The sequence below is a fragment of the Pygocentrus nattereri genome, chromosome 14 (assembly GCF_015220715.1).
Source record: "Pygocentrus nattereri isolate fPygNat1 chromosome 14, fPygNat1.pri, whole genome shotgun sequence".
Taxonomy (NCBI): domain Eukaryota; kingdom Metazoa; phylum Chordata; class Actinopteri; order Characiformes; family Serrasalmidae; genus Pygocentrus; species Pygocentrus nattereri.
This window is the reverse complement of record NC_051224.1, coordinates 10021963-10042657: the sequence shown is the minus strand read 5'-3', so window position 1 is coordinate 10042657 and position 20695 is coordinate 10021963. Positions and strand designations below refer to the sequence as shown.

At 39.4% G+C, this 20695-nt stretch overlaps 1 protein-coding gene across 3 annotated transcripts in view; it reads left to right on the top strand.

Annotated features, from left to right (window-relative positions):
* lmtk2 (lemur tyrosine kinase 2) overlaps nucleotides 1-20576 on the top strand; it is a 35081-nt gene extending 14505 nt beyond the window's left edge. For all 3 annotated transcript variants that reach the window (XM_017685005.2, XM_017684999.2, XM_017685018.2), the window contains 8 exons: nucleotides 6383-6513; nucleotides 10616-10700; nucleotides 11073-11194; nucleotides 11594-11743; nucleotides 12327-15264; nucleotides 15887-16019; nucleotides 16206-16451; nucleotides 18280-20576. In XM_017685005.2, the coding sequence (XP_017540494.1) occupies nucleotides 6383-6513; nucleotides 10616-10700; nucleotides 11073-11194; nucleotides 11594-11743; nucleotides 12327-15264; nucleotides 15887-16019; nucleotides 16206-16451; nucleotides 18280-18308 (3834 nt within the window). In that variant the 3' untranslated portion in view covers nucleotides 18309-20576. The remainder of the gene's footprint in view (nucleotides 1-6382; nucleotides 6514-10615; nucleotides 10701-11072; nucleotides 11195-11593; nucleotides 11744-12326; nucleotides 15265-15886; nucleotides 16020-16205; nucleotides 16452-18279) is intronic.
* The last annotated feature ends 119 nt before the right edge of the window (nucleotides 20577-20695 follow it).

The window sequence follows — 20695 nt, the reverse complement described above, 5'->3', positions numbered from 1 at the left end:
AATTGGTTGATATTTAAGCTTGTTGTTTTATGCTTTTGTTTAGTATGGCCAGTTTTGCCACATTTGTTTTCTTCCTTACCCTCAACATTGTGCTTTATCTCTGAGTCTGAACCAGATAAGCACAATTTCTAAGGATGCTCCATGTGAATGGAGCACGTTCTTTCTGGGTGATTTATTTTCTGTTTTTCTTGATCTATTTTGGTCCTGCTGCCTGTGCCCGACAGAGATCTGAGCTGCATAGCTGCACAAGGCGCTCTCCAGTTCCCTCATAGCCCAATAAAGCAACAGGCTCTGTTTACCGCCACTGTCACTCTGCCTTCTTGCTGTGTTGGTGCATTTTATCGCCTCGCCTGCAAGTTACTGTGAAACGCAGCCTGTAATGTGCGCATGTGTCGCTTCTAGGCCAAGATTACAGTTCCTTGTAAAGTAATGGTCTCAGGGGATAGATAGAGCCAAATTGAAATGGATTTAACATTAGTCATTGCCAGTCGGAGTCTTATCTAGGTCTGCCTTTTATGAAAACCTGCAGTTTTATATTTATTCCTTTGAGGAATGAATGTATGTATAGGTATATGAGCCTAGCCTAATTAGTTAAACTCTCCTATAAATCTGTTGCAAATCTGATCAACATTAAGTGCTTCTGACTCTGCAGTTCCGCTGTCCTAATGCAGATAAACTGTAAACATTTTTACAGTCATTTTTTAATGCAGTAGCATTTTGGTAGTTGATACTGACTATCGTAATAACAGGTATTGTTAGCCTAAAGCATAATGAGAATAAATAATTAAATCTTGAACAAAATACTGAATGTAATAAAACTATGTACATATACAATGGCCATGTTGCTGTGAAGCGGCAGACCACGAGAATGAAAGAAGCACTTTCATGGTGAAAAAACAGACCAAGACTCTGTCTACTAGCATGTTTCAAGAGGGCACGGCTTCCCTAAGTTGCCTCGTGAAATAAATAAACTATTAAAAAGATAAATAAAAGTTAAGAAGAAAAACGAAAAAACATGAACGGGAGTTATTGTAACGGGCAGCATGCACGCACGCGCATGCACACTCAACTTCTGAGTTTAGTTATTTGATATTCAGCATAATTTGTTAACAGCATCCCCTGCTGTTATGCTGTTTGTGTTTGATTTTAACACAAAGTCTCCAAATGCAATCACACGAAAGAAACAATATTCCCTTGGATCAGATTCCCTGTGTGGGTGCTAAAATGATGCCGAAGTGGAGCTTGTTAAGGCTGTGTAAGCACTTAGGTGGCTGCAAAGCCCTCGTGGTTAGCAGCCAGGATGCACTGAAAGCACCTGCCCAGCCGTGAGACGCTGCAGCTTTGGGCCAAAGTCCTCCAGAGCTGGAGCAGGTGGATGGCACTCAGCCATCACCTCTGTCCCTCAGGGCCAGGATGAGCTCACTGTGGCCCAGAATTGCATAATGCAGTCTGCACCCTCTGCGGAGCTGTTCGTCACTGAACTGCCATTGTAGCACAGGTTCTGACCTGCTCTTGCAAACTAGAAGCTACAGAGATGGAGCATTGTGGGAAGACTGCTGTCTACTGCCTTGTGATGAACGCCTGGAGGTGCCAGCATTTTAGGATGAAGATGCAGTGTTGTTTAACTTGTTTTACTTTTTTGTTTTGCTTTTTTGTTTGGGACTCGGTACACTTAAGCCACGGTTTCACAGGACTGTCAATTCGCTGTTTTCTTTGTCAGGCTGGAGTAAAAATATCACAATCCTAAGGTGCTGTTGTAAGGAATGTAAACAGCTGACGTTAACTAGCTAACTGGCTAGTTTGTTTTTCGCAAGTGTTAACAACATTAGGTTGAATTTTTACCCCCAGGGGAAACCACAACCTGCCCTCTTCTTTTTGATTGGCCAAGGTTTACTTATTTACGGTGTTGTAATTCGATGCAAAGTGAAACAGCTAGTCAAAATACCTTTTTGCAGCCTCGCACTGTCCCATGCAAGTGAATAGCTTTTTTTGTCAGGCAAATTTTATTCATGTTCAGTCTGATCTCATTACATGTTTTTTGGAGTTATTTTATCTTGTAGCTTCACGTGCTGTAAATGATATACAACAGAAAGATCCCCTCAGAAATTGTATTTGTTTTTACTCTGATTTTTTTGCAGAAGATAATTACAGTTTTTGAAATTTTGGCTATAGTAGCATGTATGTACTGTGGACTTTTTTTGGTGAAGTAACATTAAATAAACTCGTTGGTCACATTGATTCCTTAGCATTTTTTCCAGCTAATACTTTGAAGAATTTTAGAGAATTTCACTATGGTTCATTTTTTTCAATTTGCTAAAACTCTTTCAGATTCATTAAAACAAGCTTGTTTGTACTCAGACTCAGTAATCTCCACACAAAACCTAAAGAACCTGCTTGCTTTTTTTTTTTTTTTTTTTTTTTTGGGACCAGTGTATTTATACTGTCAAAGTAATGTAAAATTTAAGAGTCAGTGCCTATTTTTTGACCCTGCTGTTGTTAAATTTAGTGAAACATTTGTTATTACCTTTATTTCTCAGACATTTGTATTAAATGGTTGGTACTGTTATTATGGTAAAATGTAGAGAAAGGTACGACACTGTCACTGGGGCAGTACCCCTCTTGTCTCTGTGGTGGTACCCTCATGGGTACATCCCATTTAGTCAGGGAACATAACTGAACCATAATCCACTGAAATGATATGTTCTAAGCTGTACTGACTCAACGCACCCCGTCTCGTCTCAAGACTTTTTATTATAGGTTGTTTAAAAAAATAGTGTATAAAAAGATACAAATATCTACTTTTCCACTGGGAGATACTTATTTAAGGTACACAATTGGACCTTAAAACCACTGCCGTACTTTTGAGGGAACATTTGCAATGTTTGTACCTTGATCAACGAATCATATACCTGCATGGTACCTTTATTTCTAACAGTATAGTGAAACTGTTGAATTGCAGTAAAAGACAAATTTTTACCGTCATTGAGAGAAAGTATTGTCTACTAACGGGTTGGTCTGGAACCCCTGGTGACAGACTTGTTGTTCTTTTAATGATTTATTTATTTATTTATTTATTTTTAATTTATTTATTTAAACACTAGTTTCCCAGGCAGAATTGGTCTAGGAGGTCTGCTCTGTTGATCGATGATTGTTGTCCATGTGTATCACTGGTAAACAGTGGTTACCCTGACTCATTGCATTTTGGACAGAAATATAGCTGCAATTGGAGTAGCCTTGCAGAATGCCAGTTGCTGCTGGGCTGAGTGACTGTCTCTCCTGTAAAGGCTGTCTTCAGGACACTGCTCTTTGCGTGTATATGTCTTTGCGTATGTGCTGATGTACACTGATGAGTGTGGGAATGTAGAACAGGACATAGCATGCGGGGTCGTTTATAGCTTGTACTGTATTAGCACAGCTGTTTATTTACAAAGTATTTCATATCCATGATAAGGAAGTACGATGTTACTTTTTTACAAGCAGTCGGCTTAATTTTTTTTCCACCTATTGGATGAAGTGTTCATCTGAGCTTTTATGCTTCATATTGAAAGGTCATGTCTAATAACCTCAAATCCCTAATAACATCAAATAGAACTTTTTTCAGCAGTTGAAGTCAAGGAATTTTCATGACCCTTTTTGTTTAGAATATCGATTAAGCACTGCCTTATTGTATGGAATACAGGAATATTTATTTGCATAGCACTGTAGTTGTATGCTACAAGATCATGGTTTATATGGAAAAAGACAGCACAATTTAGAAATTAATGAATATAAACTGAATGGAATTTAAACATGTAGGTATATACTAGCGTGAGCAGATGTGTTGTAACATGGATTTAAAAACACCTGTTGTGATTGTGTTGCTAATATTCTCAGGCACTCTATTGCAGAGTTTAACTGGGATTGTACGGGATTGCATGTTGAATTCCTATTCAGAGAGTACTTGAGTTCAGGAGTAGGTTTAATTTGTATCTGGAACACTCGCCCTTAAACATAAAACCCACTGGCAGTAAATGTGGTTGAGGTTGAACCACAGCCGAACACTGTCTACTCATTTCCCCCTCTGTTGTTGACAAGGGTGTGTTATGTGAGATGTTCTAGCCTTGACACTAAAACAGGATTTCACTCAGTAAAGCATGTTGCATCCATTATGCAGTCACTCAAGCTATGGGCCATAGTTGTTTAACCCACAGCAGGCCATCAGTGACACTCTAAGTGCTTTGGCCCCGTTATTTACCAACTGGAGTCTCTTTTATAGTTGACATATTAATAATCATGCACTCAACATGATTACAAATGTATTTTTAACTTTGGTATAACAACAATTTTTTTTGATGAGCTTTAGTGAAAGATGGTATTTTGGAACAATGGAGAGGCCTGTTGTGAAGCAGTCTTGGAAGGCAGCTGAGTTTGACTGTATGAAAACATAGCTACCCATCACCTTGGCTGTGCTTGACATTTTTACCGAAATCTGCTCATACATTTTATGAGTGTGAGCATTATCTGTGTCTCTGTCACTGCATTTCGTGGATGGCACTTTGGACGTGGATGTTAGGATATAAGGACTCTCTGATGTCAGCCACTGTTACACTGTAATCTCCTTTAGGAGTGAAACATTTTTTATATCAGTATTGCAGTTTGAACGAGTAATTTTTCAAATCGCAAGAGCTGCAATTTTGAGAGTAGCCCGTAGCAGAGCTGTATGTAAATAATTTGAGCATGACACACTAGTGCTTTAAAATTGTCGTGTAGTAATACAATTTAATGGCACAGAGATCAAAACTACATAAAATGCTTAGAAAAAGTATTAGTTTCAGTAAGTAGAACAAATTGGCATTGTACCTGTAAAAACCAAAGCACTGTGTAAAAAAAAGTTTGCATTTTAATTTGCAAGGCATTCTCACAATGCTATTAGCATTGTTTTTCTACATCTTTAAGCAAGGAAATCCACACCAGCAGTAATGGATGTATGGTTGGAATAAAAATCATCATCATCATCTTAAAATTGTTGCTGGCTTTACATGTGATATTACAGCCCCACACTAAACAACTTTTGAGCATTTCGTACATCAAGAGCATCTTTCTCTACAAGCACAGGATTTATTTCTGTCGTTTGTATTACCCGGTGGACTATAAATACCGTAAACACTAGCTAGCAGCAACTTAACCTGTGTCACAGCTGTCATACAAGTGCAACTGTGATCTTTTTTGTATTTGCACAGGATTTGTTTCTCCTAGCAGTGCAACAGTAGTGTCATAATGTACTACCCTGTAAATTATTGGCACCACTGTCTTAAGTTTTTATGGGTAAACTTAACCTAACAACATGCTGCTTGTGAAATACCTATAGATGATTTAGACCAGGATTGGGGATCTAAGTACCAGCGCAATTTGGTGATTTTCCAACTCTAGCACCTCAATAAATCTGGCAATTAACATGCGAGTTGAATCTATTGTTTCCCACCTCTTGAGACTAGATCTTAATACAAGAGCAATTTAAATTTTAGCAACATTATTGTTCAAAAAATTACAATCTGACATTTTCCCCAAACCGTTCAGCCTTAGTCTCTATAAGTCTTTCCTAGTTGTTATCTTGATGACTAGGTTTGTGTAGGATCTTTATTTGAAAGATCTTTTGAAATTTATGAAATGTTTTTTTCTGCTGCCCTTATAAGTGTGACGTGCCCACTGTCTCAATTGCAAATGAAAGATTCTTCATGTAGTGCCACGTGATTTTGATATTGCAAGAGTATTTTTTTAGTTTTGCCATATTGTGTAGTATGTGCAAATTTCATTTTTTTTAAAACATTTTGCACAATTGTGAGAGAAGAAGATTTAAATGGTGGTTGTACAGTGGCTGGCACTTAACAGTAACAGTTATTTGGGCTAATGAGATGATTTGACCCTGGCCTATTTCCCTGCTGGCACCAGATGTCGTCTCACCTAGGACTGCTCTTGTCTCCTAAACTGGTCTTTGGCCCGCATGCCTAGAAACTGGACCCAGGGGAACAGCCCAGTGCCTCCAAGCCAGTCTGATTGCTGCTCTTTTATTTTTAAATTGCTGTGACACAGCATGTAGTACGCTTCATTAAATGGCCTTTCCCTTATTTGGTCCAGTCCCTGGGTGGCAGTAAAAGTAGCTGTGCAGAGAGAGATTGCTGCCCCTCAGTGGTGGTTTCTATGAAAAGCATAACCTGAATTTCACAATGTTATGTTGTACATTATGAGCATATGGACAATATGTAAGTGTAATATCCTGTGCCAGTAAATGTTTTTAATTTACTTAGTTTTCATTAATAGATTCCATGTTATACTGTGTATCTGTTTTAGCAGATGCAACATTGCTCTTGTGTGTGTGGTGTCTTATTTGTGCTGTATTGCGCAGGGGGACCTGAGGAGCTACGCAGCTCAGCATGACTGGCTGTATAGGAACGGAGAGCTGCTGCAGCTTCAGAAGATGGCATGTGAGATCGCTGCTGGGGTTACTCACCTGCACAAGCACAACTTCCTGCACAGGTTCGCTTTTCCTCCCGTCCAAAAAAATACTGATAGACACAGCGCACAGAGGACGTCTGACTGTAGTTTTGTATTGATATTCAGGTTTTTCTCCTTGAACAGGACATCTTAGTTAAATAATTCAGTTATTAACCTCAAGACTATTATGAATTATCTGTGAACTACTACATTTGTACAGTGCAAGTCAAATATTTGTTCAGTTTCCAGTTAAAATGACAGTGAGAACAAGTTATTCATTTTTTTTTTTTTTTTAGCAGATATTTCTGAGGAGATTTTTTACTTCATGTCCTTTGTCATTTCTCTTTCTGTGCAAGTGGTGTAATGATTGTTAGGAGTTTCCAAAACTGGAGTTTAAAAATGATACAAAACGTATAGAGAAAATGGGACTCTTAACAGCCATGCATCTGATAGACCACCATAACTGTCACCATCAGATAAACAGAAGTTCTTTGCTCCCTTTGATTCTGTCCGTTCTCCCACTGTGAGATGACAACTAAACGCTGTGGGATGTGCAGCTGTCAAGAAACCTTTGCTCATTGGGAAATTTCACAAATATAAGAAGCTCCCAGAACAAAGAACTGGCCACCCCAGAGTACAGACCTCAAAGCCATTGAATGGGTTTATAATTACTTGGATACTAAAAAGCAGAAAATGTAACCAACCTTTAAGACTGAACTTCGGAGATGTGGAAAAATTTCCATGCAGATTTCTTTAAAAACACAAAGCGAGTCTCCCAAAAGGAATGGAGACTGTAATAAAGTCAAAGAGTGGACCCAGTAAATATTAAGGAAAAAAAAGAAATTCCATTTAACTGATGAGATGTTTGTGTAATTTATTAAATGTATGCTTTGTATTTTGTTTTATTTCCTGATGCTGAAAAATGAAGAAATTAATGGCTGTTTTAATGGCCGTTTTGACTGACTCTGACTTTTACGCAGCACTGAATTTAATTATTCTGAATTACTTGCTACTGCTTCTAAAATGATCCAGTAACAATTATTAATTTTTTAATAAGTTATGTAGTGTAAGTACTGAAGTATGTTTTTGCATCCATGGGTGCAATGGGCCCTAAAGGGTTAAAGTAGTTTAAAGTAGTAGTGTGTTTTCAGTCACTTCTCATAATGTATTTTGTAAGCTCCATCATTAACCCACTTGCTCTGACATTGCTTAACCTTCATGCATTGGACACATGATCAAGGAGGCATCTCATGTTGCCAAGTCATAAAACCATGCAAACGAGTGACAATGCTGTTCACTTGTTTCTATGGCAACCCATATGTGTTTCTGGTCCTGTGGAGCCTCATCTCTTCTGTCTTGATTTTCTCCAAAAAAGGCAGTCTCTTAAAGGCAGCGGTTCATTTTCATTTGAACCCAGCCAGTATGCTGTGTCTGGTGGAAGCAAGGACGGGGCCGTTTAGGGTGTTGTGCAGCGTTCAGCTTGGTGCGCTCTGTTTTGCATGCTCAGAATACACGGAAAGGAGTCCAATTACACAGCTTCCATGGATTGCAGGGTGTCGACTGTCCTTTGGTACAGAGATATGATGATTCTGCGGTTCGAGTGTAAAAGGATCCTTTTCACATTTGGGGGGGTGTATGCATGAGGGGCAGAGTTGTAATTGGACTATAACAGGAGTCATGGAGCTTCCGTACTGTGTCGTAACAGTTATCGTGAAAATGCTGTTGCCGGTTTGCTTTTGGGTCACAAAGTTGATTTACTACAAGGCGCTGCTTGCCACTCCCACAGTGAATGCAGCTTTAGCCTTGTGAACTGGAAGTGGTGTGCAACAAACCCTACTATAAAGATTGCACCCTGACCCTGTGACTGCAGTGGGCTGTTTAGAAAAGACTGGGCAGGCATTATCAGTTTGTATTAGAGGCTTGAGGAAAACAGTATAGAGCAGTGAAGAAATGTTCAGAAAATGGCAGAAGAGCTTTTTTAAACATGTCCAAATGATATGGACTGTAATGATGCCAACCATTTTTTTTTTTTTTTTTTTTGGTTTGTTTGTTTTTTGTTTGTTTTTTTGTCTTTCTGTCTTGGAAAGGATAAGTGCTTGGTGGTATATAGCTGTTTGTCTACGTTTTTGTTTATGGTGACATGAAACCTAGCAGTACCTTTGATGCGGTGCTTATGCTTTGCGCTTCCTGAATTTGCCATGTACGGCCAAAAGTGCTGCTCTGATTCTCAGTGACTGAATGTCAGTACTTGTATGAGCAGTGTTTGCCAAGGGCAGGATACAGTGTCCAAAATATCTGTACATTTATCTTGCAGTGGTTTCAGTTAGACTGACAGTAGTCTAGAGCTGTAAGAGCAAAGACCACTAGTGTCAGCGATGTCCCGGGAGCAGGGGGTAAAAGAGCCGCCTGGAACTTGTGCTTAGAGGTGGTGACGGGGCCAAGCTGAAATCAGAGCCCCACTGGCCATAAGTACTCAAACTGAATCAGTCGCCATATGTGCTGCAATGCCTTTTGAGCCCAGTGTTCCTCCCTGGGAACAATATCCTGATGCTGTGTGAGTTAGTCGGGAAAAGCTCCAGCATCAGTGATTTTGTTGCTAGGGGGAGAGCAGAAACAACAGGATGAGTCCCTGTAAGCTGTTCTTAGAAACTAAGGGTATGAAAACTTTTCTACAATGGAGTATCCAGTACTGTTTATAATTTTTTTTTTTTTTAAATGTAGGCTGTAACGATCACTTTGACAGTGCAACAAAGGGGTTTTTGTCTTTTGTATTATTGTTATTTTTAATAGATAAAATCAGAAACCAGAGTGGCTCTGCTGAAAAAACGATACACTGAATTGACATAGAATTTACGCTTTACATAGATTGCCATACAGTTCACTGAAGCTTTAGTCTTTTTGTTCACCCTTACTTGAAACTGGAGGTTAGAGCTGGCGTCCAGCTTTCACTTGTTCCCTCACACTCATACTCTTTGGGCTGTCATGACACATTCAAAACATGAACATAGTGCTTATGTGGAGGTGATGAAAAATTATCATTTGTATTTTTCTTTCGCAAATGTTGAAAGCATGAATCTTTAAGGCTGTTGGAGCTAAATGTTAATGGACGGTTGTGTCAAACAAAACCTTTTTTGGCTAAAATAAGCCCTTTCTGGATTGGATTAGTCTATCAGGGGACATCAATAATAAAAAATGTACATGCCTTCTCAGTAATAACACTAAAATTTAATGTGGATGGCAATGAAATAATCGCAAGATAAGCAAATTCCTAGTGGGTTATTTTTTCTTTACACCTGGTAGTTTGCAGCACACATGGACATATGATTGTTTTTTGTTTTTAGGGAACAAAAAGTTGATGATATTTTGCATGTGTAAATATAAGGTAATGCTTAATACCTGTAACTGGCCCCTTTAATCAGCCTTCAGACTGACTTTTTTATTATCCTGCTAATGCTCTCCCATTGTAGAGAGGACAGTGGAAAATTTTCTCACCCAGACCATTTACTTGGTCTAGATGGTTGAACTTTGTCTCTTCTAGTGCATCCATTTTTTTGTTATTAAACAGGGATAAGCACAGTGAGTAGCAGTGGTCAGAAACCTTTTTTTTTCCCCCAAACTGTGGTGACATCTGCATGGAAAATCATAGAAATGCATATCAGAGAGACTAAAATTAACAGACCATCATTGATTTGATTGCTGCCTGTAATTTTCTCAGGGGAGAACAGAGAAAAACACAGGCATAGACAGTCTGGACGTAAATACATTCACTGAGTAGAACCTGTAAAAGAGGAATTTAGAGCTGTTATGTTAGCCTCATAGCTGCAATGCAAAATTAAAGAAATAAGCTTTAGACACACAACATGTTTTGGCTGGCTGTGTTTCATGTAAGGAGCTAGTGTGTGAATGTCATCAAAAAGTTGCAGGAGTTGTGTAATAAAGATTTGGGTGTGATAAGAGTTTTGCATAATCTTTGACTGGTAACCCAGTTCACTGTTTTGACGTTTAGACCATTAAAGCATTCAAGAATTTTGACATTTAGACCATTTAAAAGGTTTAACTACCATGCTGCTCTCATGTTTACAAATTTAGCTGTACAAAGTGGTGATTTATAGGTGTGTTTATATTTTGCTTTCCTCTTCCACAGTGATTTGGCATTGAGGAACTGTTACCTTACAACAGACCTGACTGTCAAAATAGGAGACTATGGCATTGGCTCCTCGAGATTTAAAGTGAGTTTGCGTTTTCTTTCATCAAAGATGTGAAAATGCTAACTTAAACTTAACACTTTATGTTGATCCTCTTTTTACTCACAAATTCACAAATTCAAAGTTTTCCACTTTTCAGCTGTAGCTTAGACCACCAAGAGAATGTATTATCTAGTGTTTGTACTTAACTGTTGAGCTTTAATCCTCTGTCACATACACATTTTGTGCATTGTTAAACTAAATTTGAGATCTTAGTATGGTTTATAGGAGAATTTTTTTTAATTAGCAAATTTTACTTTCCAGGGTGCCCCAGTTAACTGCACTTTCTGTTTTATTAGTCTCAAAAGCTGAGAATAAGAAACGCTAATGCATGATGTCATTTCTGTTATGTCACAGGAGGATTACATCACTACGGAGGAGGATCAGTGTGTAGCTTTGCGCTGGCTTGCCCCGGAGCTGGTTGGTGAGCTGCATGGAGGTGTGATAACATCAGAACAAACTAAACCCAGCAATGTTTGGTAGGTGTCTCCAAACATATGCATTTCTCAAGGGTGCCAGTATTTCATATTGTAGAAGAAAGATTATTTATAAACTTGTACAAAGCTGTGCTGCATTCACATTCACATACTTAACAGCTAAATGATACTTGCTTGTAATAAGTTTCAAGAGTATAACCATGGTGGACATATTTTCCCTTTTGGCAAATATGCAAATGTGTTTGAATGCAGTTGCATGCCTTATGTGTTTTCTTAGAAAATTGACCGTGTCTAATAATGATTTAAATTATAGTGTTATTGACCTGAGAAATAAAGGAACGTAACATTTGTATTAGATTCATTCTTCAGTAATGTCTTTGTAACATTAGAGTTGAGGGTGGCTGGTGGAATTTTAGTAAAGGTAGATCTGTGTGTTTTCAGGGCGTTGGGTGTGACCTTGTGGGAGCTGTTTGAAAGAGGCAAGCAACCTTATACTCACCTGTCCGATAGAGAGGTATTGCACCATGTCATCAGAGATCAACAAATCAAACTTCTCAAGCCTCAGCTGGATCTACCTTACTCAGAAAGATGGTGAGTCCATCAGAGTGGTCTAAGACTGTTTTCCAATTTGTTATTTAATTATTATTATTATTATTACTATTTTTTATAAAAAGTTTTTCTAGGGATTCACCGAAATAACCCCCCCCCACCCCCCCCCCCAGAGAAAAGTGGCAAAAAAATTTTACTGAAAGAATAAATATTAAATAGGCCTACAGTGCACTGTCAGAGAAAAAGTACCCAAGGATTTGTCCATTAGGAAGGATGACATCTAACTTGATATATAGAAAAAAGCAAAATGACAGGAAAGGAAAGGAATGTCCCTGGTAGTACGTTAACACCACCTGCAGCCTCCGTTGTTTTCAAACAGGAAAATTCATACATGGTGATGACACTGCGCAAAAAATAAATGAATAAAATAAAGGCACTTACTGTCTTGGATGACCAATAATTCTCTTTCAAGGCACATTTTTTGGCCCAACATGTCCTGAATTTCGGTTTCAGTTTCACATAAAGATGATATTTTTTGTCAGTACGCTTTTTTTTGGTCCGGCATTAATTAACATTATTATATATTTATTAAAAATTCAGCCTAAAATTGTATGTGTATTTGCAGGTATGAAGTATTGCAATTTTGCTGGCTGCCGTCGGACAAAAGGGCCACAGCTGAGGAAGTTCACCGCCTGCTTACATATCTTCGCATGCAGGGCCAAAAAGAAATTGAAGATGACTTTGAGCAGCGTTGGAGCTCTCTCAAACCAAATCCCTCCACCCGGCAGGCCACCATCAGCCATTCCTCTTTTCCTATCCTAGAGCAGTTTGATGATGGACGAGAACCGGATGAGATGCTCACTGTGACTGAGACAAGTCGTGGACTCAGCTTTGAATATGTATGGGAAGCAGCCAAGCATGACCACTATGATGGCCACAATCGCTCTTCCATGGACACCACGCTGAATTACCACAGCATGTTTTTTCCGGTGCCACGGCAGGACATTCAGGCCCACTTCCCTGAGGCTGGGGTTAAAGTCCCGGGGACATTGCCAGTGTTTGATGCTCGAGAGGCTACCTCTGGAAATGAGTATTACATTCAGTTGGAGGAGCAGAACCAAAGTGACATAGGAGTCATAGACAGCCAAGGTGCTGAGGAAGCCACTGCATCAAACAAGGATCAGTATGTTGTTTTACAGGACATTCGATTAGACGAATCTAGCACAGATGCAGATTTCTTTCATCAGAGCATAGATTCTAAAGACTCTTTTCTTCAGGACAGCCATATATGGTCGTCAAGTGATCATGAGAGTCCTTGTCATGCAAACATTTTCAGTGAGAACGATTCAAAACTGGAAGACTCTCATTCTTTTAGAAGTGGCTTCATGGAACTTCCAGAAATGAATTTGCAAATGAGTGGTTCGTTCCACAGTGACACAAAGGATACAGTGGAGAATGAAGGTCTGAGCACTACTTTTTTAGGAATTGAACAAGAAACTGTTCATCTAGGAGACTTTGATTCAGATAATACAGATGTGATGACGTTTCTTAATACAGAGAAACTGGCTGACAATTTCTTGTTCCTTAAAGAAAACAGCTTAATGAAGGAGAGCCCTAGTTTGCCAGAGGCAAGAAACATTCAGGAGACAGATTTATCAGTGAGCTCTTTCGATGATGTAGTTGCCCCAGATAGACTGAACATCACTGGTAACTCCTCAAAATCTGTAATAAGTTCTGCACAGCTAAGGGATGAATTCTTGGACTTGGTGAGTCCTATTTTAGGAGATTTCTTATCACCTTTAAAAGGAAGTGAAACACTGGTGCCTTCGGAAATATTCTCAACAGAAGAAACCTGTAGCAACCAGCTGCCAGACAAAAATGTCTCTTCCACTGAAGAAAATGCTCAGTTAGATTCCTCAATAGGTTGGGTTTATTCTGCTTCTGAGTCTACCTCTGAGAGCGCCGAGGTCGCTATTGTGAATCCAGCCTACAGTCATGAGCTCATTGTCGAAAGTGCCACAGTAGAAATTTTGTGCATAGATGCCAAAACCCCCAGCCTTGAAGAAAGCCCCAGACCCCCTAAGGAGAATTGGCAGTACACAGGAATTGCTGAATCTTCTGAGCAGAAAACCCAGACTTCTTTCCCTGTAGAAATATTTACAGAAGTAGATAGTAGCCTAACTGAAGACTTAACAAGGAGTGACTCCTTGAGCGATATGCTTTTTAATGGGAATCAGAATAGGACTGTTGAAGATGCAGAGTTACCAGAGGCTATGGTTCAGAAAGAGTCCTTTTTGGGCAACCATGTATCTCAGGATATGTCTTCACTGTTGATCTCGGACTCTTGTTTGGATCATATCAGTCAGGATAGCCTTCTAGAGGACAGCATCTCATCCCCTTTACCAACTGTTGAGAATTCAGCTGAGACACCTGATTCATTAGATTCTCTAGACATACATAGAGAAGTGGGACAAATAGAGTCACTGGACACTCCTGTCGTTCATAAGCTTCAGCCACCATACAAAACTGCTGATAGCGGTTATGAAACAGAGAACCTTGAGTCACCTGAGTGGAATTCTCAACTAAGCATGAAAGATGTCTCAGAGGAGGAGGACAGAAGTACTGCAGAAGAACCTGCTGTGACAATGCTGGCTCCCCCAGAAATTGTTGTGTCTGAAGTGGATAGTGTACCTGATGTTCAGGAAAATGGAGACCAAGAAATTGGTGATGCACCTATTGGGGGAAACTACAGAGATTCTGCTTACTTCTCCGACAATGAAGAAACGGATAAGAAGAATGATGACATCAATGGTGGAACTGCAGATGTATCTGCTTGGCCTGTGAGCGCTCCCGCAAATGATGAGAATGGATCAATAGCAGGGATTAAAAATCTCACTGATGCTAAAGAGGAATTGGCAGCAGCTAAGGCTGGTGGCCACCAAGAACATTTTGGTCCTGCCATTCAATCATCTGATACTGATGTGTCTTACCTGCCTGAGCTAGTCTTCACTACAGAGGAGGACTTGGATAAAGAAAAGCCAGTCTCTATTGGTGAAAGGTTAGAGACATTGTCTGATCTCTTAGTAGATCAAACTAACTCCAGTTTGATCCCTGAAGCTCCCGAAGAAACATCCCCTACCTCAATAAAGCCTTCGACAGAGAGTGTGGTCCATGCAAAGCTAGCAAGGACTTATTCTGCGGAAGGCCCAAAGAAAAAGGAGCCTGACATGGAAGGTAGATATCTTGGCAAGCTTGATGGAGCTGCTGTGGCAGGTGGATCAGAGGATGGCATGGAAGCTGATGAGGAGGATGAGAACAGTGATGACTCGGACGATGACATGCGTGCTTACAGACTGCATAGCTCAGGATCTGAAAGTGAGGATGATGTCGTTCATCCGGTACCTGTTATTGTGTCTGATAACAGTGATGCCTGCAACCTGAAAAGCTTGCTGAAACCTCAGTCGCTCCAGACTACCAGACCCACAACTTCAGGGGACAGTAATGGAGACAACAAGAGAACAGTGTCCTTCTTTGATGATGTGACTGTTTACCTCTTTGATCAGGTATAACACTTGCCACACATATAACATGCAGTTTATCTGTATAAGAAAAGGTGTAGTTTGGCAAAAACATTTGCCAAATAATTATAAAAAATTAAAATAACAAAGGCAGTTACCTTTTTTGTTGCTTTTAGGCAAATGGGTAATTATTAGGGTAAAAGCCTCCAAAAAGTGTTCGCACTTCAGACACCAGTCATGTCTGATCAACTGCATTTAAAATAAGGGGAAGTCTATGTAAGCCTGACATGTTACATATCATATCTTATATGGCCTAAATAGGTCCTTATAAGTTGCACTTTTTATACATTTATACCAGCCTGAAATAAGCATATAAGTCAGAGGTTTCTGGTTAAATTTCACCCTTTTTCTGACTCACACACTCGGATTCAAAAAGAATGCCCAGCTCGATGTTTTTAGGTCCCAAATGCAAAATCAGCTTTATGCTGATGAAGATATGATGACAGTAGTAGATCATTCACATCCTCAAAGATGCAGCTTTCACCACGTTTTGACTGACTTGTCTTTGTACACTCTTTCAACTTGCTCGCAATTATATTCATATAGATCTTTAAACAGTTCATAGTGTAGCTTTAATAAGTGACTAAATGAACCTCGCTCCATACAGGAAACCCCTACGAAGGAACTTGGAGATCACACATTAGGCCCCAACAACCAAGCATCTGAGTTTAGCAGCCCGCCAGCCTCTTCCAGCTACTTGAACAGGTTTACCAACTCGGAAAGCTCCACAGATGAAGAAGGTAATGTTAATTCTGTACTGCTGTCTTTCCGTGATGTTCTTTTGTAAAGTGCTGAAAAATAGAAGTACAGTAACATGAGAATGTCTATTACAGTTGTGCTCACCATATTCTTTGCACATCAGTGCTTCTGGCAAAATGTACCACTGAAGAAAAATAAGTGAATTTACTATTTTACTTGTTGTACAGGTGGAGCATTTGAGTGGGATGACGACTTCTCCGCAGAGCCATCTTTCCTCTCCAAAGCAGGTAGTGACCGCTCTGCAAGCAGAGCCACAGCGGCTTCCAAGTACTTCTCCCCACCCCCCGCAAACCGCTCCTCAGAGCAGAGCTGGACCAGCCCCTCCTCCACATACTCCCGCTTCTCCATCTCGCCAGCAAGCATTGCCAGCTTCTCTCTCACCCACCTCACAGACTCCGATATTGAACAAGGAGGTGAGTCTCTCATACATAACATTTAGCTGAATACAAGAAACGGTACTCACTACTCATGTACACTATATTGCCAAAAGTATTCAGTCACCCATCTAATGATTGAATTTAGGTGTTCCAATCACTTCCATGGCCACAGGTGTATAAAACCAAGTACATAGGCATGCAGACTGCTTCTACAAGTATTTGTGAAAGAAAGGGTCGCTCTCAGGAGCTTAGTTAATTCCAGCGTGGTACCATGATAGGATGCCACCTGTGCAACAAGTCCACTTGTGAAATTTCCTTACTATTAAATATTCCACAGTCAACTGTCAGTGGTATTATAACAATAATAAGTGGAAGTGATTGGGAACGACAGCAGCTAACGAAGTGGTAGGTCATGTGAAATTATAGAGCGAGGTCAGTGGATGCTGAGGTGCATAGTGTCAATAGAGTCATATCACAGAGTCAATCGCTAGATCTCTAAACTTCATGTGACCTTCAGATTAGCTCAAGAACAGTGCATAGAGAGCTTCATGGCTTCATGGCTGAGCACCTGCATTCAAGACTTACATCACCAAGCGCAATGCAAAGTGTTGAATGCAGTGGTGTAAAGCACCACCACTGGACTCTAGAGCAGTGGAGATGTGTTCTCTGGAGTGACGAGTCCGGCTTCTCCGTCTGGCAATCTGATGGAAGAGTCTGGGTTTTGGCGGTTGGCAGGAGAACAGTACTTGTCTGACTGTGTTGTGCCAAGTGTGAAGTTTGGTGGAGGGGGCGGATTATGGTGTGGGGTTGTTTTTCAGGAGTTGGGCTCAGCCGCTTAGTGTCAGTGAAAGGAGATCTTAATGCTTCAGCAGACCAAGAGATTTTGGACAATTTCATGCTCCCAACTTTGTGGGAACAGTTTGGGGACGGCCCCTTCCTGTTCCAACATGACTGTGCACCAGTGCACAAAGCAAGGTCCATAAAGACATGGATGAGCGAGATTGGTGTGGAAGAACTTGACTGGCCTGCACAGAGTCCTGATCTCAACCCGGAAGAACACCTTTGGGATGAATTCGAGTGGAGACTGTGAGCCAGGCCTTCTTGTCCAACATCAGTGTCTGACCTCACATATGCACTTCTGGAGGAAAAAAAAACACACTCCTAAACCTTGTGGAAAGCCTTCCCGCAAGAGCTGAAGCTGCTATAGCTGCAAAGGGTGGGCCGACATCATATTAAACCCTAGGGATTAAGAATGGGATGTCCCTCAATTCATATGCGTGTTGCTCCAAGGAAAATAAAAGCGGTGTAGTAGTGGACGATGATTATTATGGTTTAGGACAATATGTAAAATAAACAGTCATAAAATCACAATTGTGTGATGCCTACCCTAAGTATAGGAATGTGTAATGCAAAAAAAGCTGTTTTTCAGAAGTAGAATTCATTCATCAGATTTCCAATGCTAACGTAATGCTAATTACTGACCGAAACTTCCTCAATGTTTTGTTAGCATCAGGCTAACCTCTGTGTATATTCACATTTTGAGGCATGCACTAGCTTAAACTTGGACAATTAAAACCTAAAATGGACATTAAAGTAGCATTCTTTACATTGTATTAAACACTTGTGTAAACAAAAGCAATTGAATATTGGGACAGTAAGTTTTCACTTTGGTTAACAGTATTGCTGACCGGATATGAAAAATATTAATTTTGAACGTAAATATCAGAAAGAAAAGGGAAGAGGGCTTCTACATTTCATGATGCATTCAATCGTTTCTTAAACTCTTGTAATCTCATCATTGTAAATTCAGAAATTCACTACAGAAGTCTTAAGTAAATTTTATTTTCTCTGTTGTCTTACTCAGGAAGCAGTGAAGATGGAGAGAAAGACTAAAGACTGAAAGGTCTAAGTATTTTGGGCTTAAGGACAAATTTTGTAAATGTTGGAAAGACTTCAGACGCTTGTTTTGAATGCTATGATCGCTCCTCAGGCAGCATTGCCATTTCTTTTTGGAGATGGCGAAGAAGACGACAGTACAGTGAAACCATTGGTGTCCATATCCTCTCCTTGTGTTCTCGTCCTACGGTTTCTTCAGTAAATGAAACACGTTTGTTTTTCCGACCTCTATATGATCTCTATGAACCCAACAGTTCAGTGCAGTGTTTCTCATCTGTACAGTTTGAAGGAACCTGTCTTGCTTCACATGCTTTAGGTCTTCAAAGCGCTTCCTAAGTGTCCTGCTTCTCATTTGTCTTTGAACATGCAGAGGAATTTCTGGTCTCTTTCTGTTGACATTTATCCCTGGACGACTCAGCTGTAAGGTGTCTCGTTCAGCAGAAGACTTTGCATAGAACACTGATCAGCCAGTGGGCTCATATACAGTCGTGCAATTTGTATCGTATGGTACTCGCCTTTTACTTTAAAACACTGGATTTTACTTCCTGGGTGTGAAATCTGGTGTGAAATGCTTATTTGTTGTTAGGGACTAGCTTTAAAATACAGCAACATTCATGTCATTATGCCTCTTTGCAAATGTTTTTGCACACAGTGTTTTGGCAATACACTTAGGATAGACTCATAATAGGGAAGAACAGTTTATTGCACCTAAGAAAAACAAGTCCTGTTGCATGAATAGGCTTTCCATAATAGGTTTATATATAAACCATAGAGAAGCCTAATTCAAAAGGGTAAGGAGGTTAAATGCAGATCGCTGGGGGATTCTTCTAGGCTTTTCCTGTTGTAAAGTGAATACGTCACAGTGCCTGTAACATCCCATGTCCGTTCATATGTGAAGGCAAGAAGTTCAGCCCCATTCCCCTGCAAAGCTCATGATTCAGTTGTCATTTTTATCAGCAGTGAGCAGTGTTTCACATTGTTACTCTGAGATGGGATTCACTCCATTGCAGATTTACCAAATTGTGCTGTGTGAGATGTGGTTCATGAGGTGGGAAATTTTCTGAAGTAAAAATGAATCTGTTTGCGTATTTATATTTAATGAGGAAATCAAATTTTTTATTGCTTCCAAATGAACCGAAATGAATAAGGTTATAGTAAGTCATTGAGCAGCTGTGATTTTTTTTTTTTTTTTTTTTTTTTTTTTCTTTTATGTATTTCCTAATACTGTCATGACATCATATCTTGTCTTATCACATCTGGATGTTCTTCCATATCGCCTTCACCTAGAATGTAGTATGAATTGTCATAGTGATCATGAACTGTGATTCATACAGTCCATGATCAGTTTGAGTGGTTGTTAGGGGGGCTAAATGTTTTCAAGATGTTAACACCACATTCGTGATGGGTGTTAAAAGCCTTTGTTCAGTTACGTAACTTATTTCGTTAATGCACCCCACTTTAATTCTAAAGAGCAGCTTATGAACAGACACTAAAATTTCACCATAGTTCCTTCATTTTTGATTAGGACCTTCATAATCATTTCAGTAAGTCAGTCATAACATGATAAGGAATTTCCCTTTGAAAATAATGTATGAAAATGTGTGTAGTATGTATATATTTGAAATGATTTGAGTAAACTGAAGAATCGACAGGATAAGCTTTTTGAACATTTTCAAACATGGGAATAAAAAAAAAGTTTTTTTGGTGGCTTCTTCACAGTCTTAATTGTGGAAACTGAGGTTGGTGTTTACCTCCAGATTGGGGTAAGTAATCAGGTGCGTAGGTGATAATTCTTGTAATTCAGTACAGTAAGCTGTGTTTAGGACCGTTCATTATTTGTATTACCAGCACTCTTTTAGTTGATCTTGACATTTTATTTAAGGAAACTCTTTGGTTTTATTCTACAGTATATACATTTGCTTAATCTTGCACATCTTGGGGAAAAAAATGTAACTTAATGTTGAACTGTACCGATGTATATAAATGTTAAATTTTGTCTGTAAATTGGGAATGATGCAAGTTCTAGGGGTAAGGTATCATTTTGTAATTTAAAGCTAAAGCGTGACATATCACAGTTTAAAAATGATCAAAAATGAAAACGGTTGAAGTAAAATAACAGAAAATGCAGGTCATGTCCTTATAACTTGTAAATTTTAAAAATGGTGATATTTTTACTTCATATTGATGATCATGCTTAGTGTAATTGAATGAATTGTTTATAATTACACTGTTTATTATTGAAATAAAAGAAAAATGACCTCTGTTTCCCTGATCTCATGACTATATTCACTCATCACTTAATACTATATGCAGCTGTTCAAAAGTTTGGAATCAGTGTTTTCAATAAAAAAAAATCAAATTTGCCTGCAGACACCTGAATAAAA